This window comes from Octopus bimaculoides, chromosome 1 (genome assembly GCF_001194135.2).
Source record: "Octopus bimaculoides isolate UCB-OBI-ISO-001 chromosome 1, ASM119413v2, whole genome shotgun sequence".
Lineage (NCBI taxonomy): Eukaryota > Metazoa > Mollusca > Cephalopoda > Octopoda > Octopodidae > Octopus > Octopus bimaculoides.
In genome coordinates, this window is record NC_068981.1 from 108,589,812 (window position 1) to 108,593,242 (window position 3,431).

Genomic DNA, 3,431 nt, shown 5'->3' on the forward strand with positions numbered 1-3,431 from the left:
AATTGTTGGTGCTCGTATGGAAGCGCTAGCGTAACGAAAACAGCCGAAATGTTTGGTGTATCAAGAAGTACTGTCTCGAAAGTAATGACACCCTTTGAGAAAGAGGGAGAAACCACCTCGTCGAAACAAAACGCCGGAAGAAAATCAAAACTTTCAGATAGGGACCGTCGGACCCTTACGCAAATTGTTAGAAAGGATCACAAAAATACTGCTCCCAAAATTACTGCAGAGCTTAATGACCACCTCGAGAATCCAAGTTTCCACAAAAACTGTTCGCCGGGAGCTGCTCAAAGCTGGATTTCACGGGAGGGCTGCAATCAGAAATCTGATGCAATCAGAAATCTGATGCAATCAGAAATCTGATGCAATCAGCTGTGATTTGTGAACCATAACATAGATATGTTGCACATGCGGGATGTTAACTGTTTCAACCCAGAAACGCATTCCTGTCATTTTTAATTACGCATTGACATTATTTTTATTACTTTTTATCACATACTTCTATTTCGTATGACGTTATATTCTTTATGTGTTTCAGAATTGAATTACTACGTTATTTCTTTGAACAGGTGCATTTTTAATACCATACACCTTGATGCTTGCTATAGAAGGTATTCCGATATTTTTTTTGGAACTTGCATTAGGACAACGAATGCGGAAAGGGGCTATCGGTGCTTGGAATCAAATAAGTCCATTCATGGGCGGTATTGGAATATGCTGTGCAATAGTTTCCTTCATCGTTGGACTCTATTATAACACGATCATTGCTTGGTGCCTTTACTATCTGGTCCTCAGTTTTAGAAGCAATTTACCATGGGAGAAATGCCCTACCGTACAAGTTGGAAAATACAAGAATGAAAGCCGTTTAGTTGAAGAATGCAGAGTAAGTTGCATGAAAGATTCCATTGCTAATCATTTATAAACTTCGCTTTTAAGAAATTTTCATAATTATTTTCTATATAGTATTTACTTTTTTATGGAACCGTATTATTAGCACATATTATCTACTGGAAAATGTTGAACTGTTTTCATTCTATTCTTATATTTAGACGTTTGTGGGGATTTTTAAACAAAATTTCAAAACAAGCCTCAGTTCAAACCAAAAGGGGATATTCTACGTGCCCGATCATTCTATTAGAAATAACAAACTCTTTCACATGAAAACCTACAAACTTAAATAAAGAAGGATAAGTTAGGCTGTGTAGCCCGTGATATACAATAAGGTAACAAATGGTATACTTTTGACCTTAGATATCCTCAATGCGGACTGAAGAGGCTAAACAATAGCAACAACAACAACAACAACAGCAACAACAACTCAACTACAGCAATAAGAAAAGCAACAGCAACTACCTTAGATCCCTGGTATAAATGTTTGATGGATCTAGAGTTCTTAAGTACCGTGAATAGTACATAGAGATTGCAGCCGGTATACTTTCTATTAGGCTACAAACAATAATTCAACTAGGATTTGAAGTTGTTATAGATAAGGTAACAATTGACGATCCACTACATTATTATCCCGGGTTCCACACAAGTGTGAAATACACAGGTGATCAGTTTGAAAATTTCGTGAATGAAAGCAAAAATACACCCTGAGAACACTAGTAGAGCCTGGTTCAAATAGATCACGTGGTCAAAACTATTGTAGATTAGAAGAAAATGTAGTTGAGATACCATGGTGTAAGGCGACAACTCACTTTAGGCCTGTACTCACCGAAAAGGCGGTTGCTTCACTCAACTCATACCGTCTGAGTTTCATGAATTTATCTGGTTTTGGCTTAGAATGTTCAGACGACAGGAAATTTTACTGAAAGAAAATCGTCCAACGACGACCGTTAGACAGTATTTTAAACTTCCTATCGATACAATATTTTGAACGTAGGCCAAGTTTGCGTTTTGATACATGAGAATGCTGGGTTGTACTGTTGAAAACGTTCCAGGTTATCGAAATAAATCTAAATAAGGAATTTGTATTTTCCTCTTCCTTGACCTACGGGAGTAGTGATGCTGAATTTAGTAGTTTCTGAAAGTGTTTGTGGTAAGTCCGTTGTAATTTTCTTTAATGTTGTCCAGGGTTGTTATAGATAGTCGTTATAATTCCTTTGGAAAGATAGAATCCCAAAGTGGGCAGCTGGATGAATTTTAACAGTTATAAGTAGGTGGTTTGATGAGTACCATGCAGCTGCGTAGATGTGTATCTTTGAATGAAAAATTGAATTTGAGAAGCTTTTTATCCAAGCAAGATCTTAAAATTTTGTGCATTGAAAACTTATAGTATTAACGTGTTAGGGGGAAGTGTTACCTTATGAGAACTAAGAAATTTCTGGTTGTTTCTGGTAATTTTCGAACTGTGGTTTGAGGGGTTTATATCCGGTAAATATAAAATGTATAAAGTATATAAGCATTGCATTTTTTTTCTAGAGAAGCGGGCCTACAGCTTACTTCTGGTACCGAGAGACTCTAAATATCTCAGACTCGGTCGACAAATCTGGTGTGATGAGTTGGTGGATTTTGGTTTGTTTAGTTTTTGCATGGCTTTTGGTCTTCATTTGCATTGTCAAAGGAATTAAATCATCGGGAAAGGTAAGATGTAACTATTTTACTGTCTTATTTCCATATGCAGTTTCTTTTCTGTTCTTTTTTCCAAGTTTAAAAACATCGTAACTTAGTACAATTACCATGTATTGAGAATTAAATTAACCACAAGGAGTAAAATGTATAGCAACTGAACCGCAACAATGCATAGTCGATGCATTTTTGTAAGGAAATCGAAACATAATGATGGACCTGGATTCTAACGCGCTTATCTGTTATCACTATGTTTATCTACAATAGTATTATTTGTGCATATTTACAGAGAAAACTGTCAATATAACCAGTTCTAATACACAAAATCGGAGCAACAACACTAGAAGCTAGTTAATGATAATACAAGGCAGACCTCTTTGAAGAATATTTTATCAATATTTATTTTTATTACAGTTTTATGTATTAAAAATGATTGCGAGTAATCATGATGAGACTAAGTAAATAAAACCTGTAAAACACATCATAAAAATACAATCATAACCTATATAATATTCATAATTATTTTTAATGAAAAGCAGTATATCATGATATCAACTTTATGTTCATATTTTATTAGTAGTTATTAATGAGCTATAACGTTTATTTATCTCCTAGGTTGTCTACGTAACTGCCATCTTTCCGTACATAGTTCTTATAATTTTTTTCTTCCGAGGAGTAACTCTTCCTGGTTTCCAGAATGGTCTCTACCACTTATTTGTCCCAGAGGTAAGTTGGTGTTATTGTATTATTGTCTCCATACACATTCTATCTATCTGTCTATCTATCTGTCTATCTATCTGTCTATCTCTCTCTCCCTCTCCCTCTCTCTCTCTCCCCCTCTCTCTCTCTCTCTCTCTCTC

At 35.5% G+C, this 3,431-nt stretch overlaps 1 protein-coding gene across 4 annotated transcripts in view; it reads left to right on the forward strand.

The window, feature by feature from the left end:
* Positions 1–3,431, forward strand: part of LOC106871698 (sodium-dependent neutral amino acid transporter B(0)AT3) — a 77,547-nt gene that overhangs the window by 59,091 nt on the left and 15,025 nt on the right. For all 4 annotated transcript variants that reach the window (XM_014918307.2, XM_014918305.2, XM_014918306.2 and 1 more), the window contains exons 3-5: positions 570–883; positions 2,425–2,586; positions 3,187–3,297. In XM_014918307.2, the coding sequence (XP_014773793.1) occupies positions 570–883; positions 2,425–2,586; positions 3,187–3,297 (587 nt within the window). The remainder of the gene's footprint in view (positions 1–569; positions 884–2,424; positions 2,587–3,186; positions 3,298–3,431) is intronic.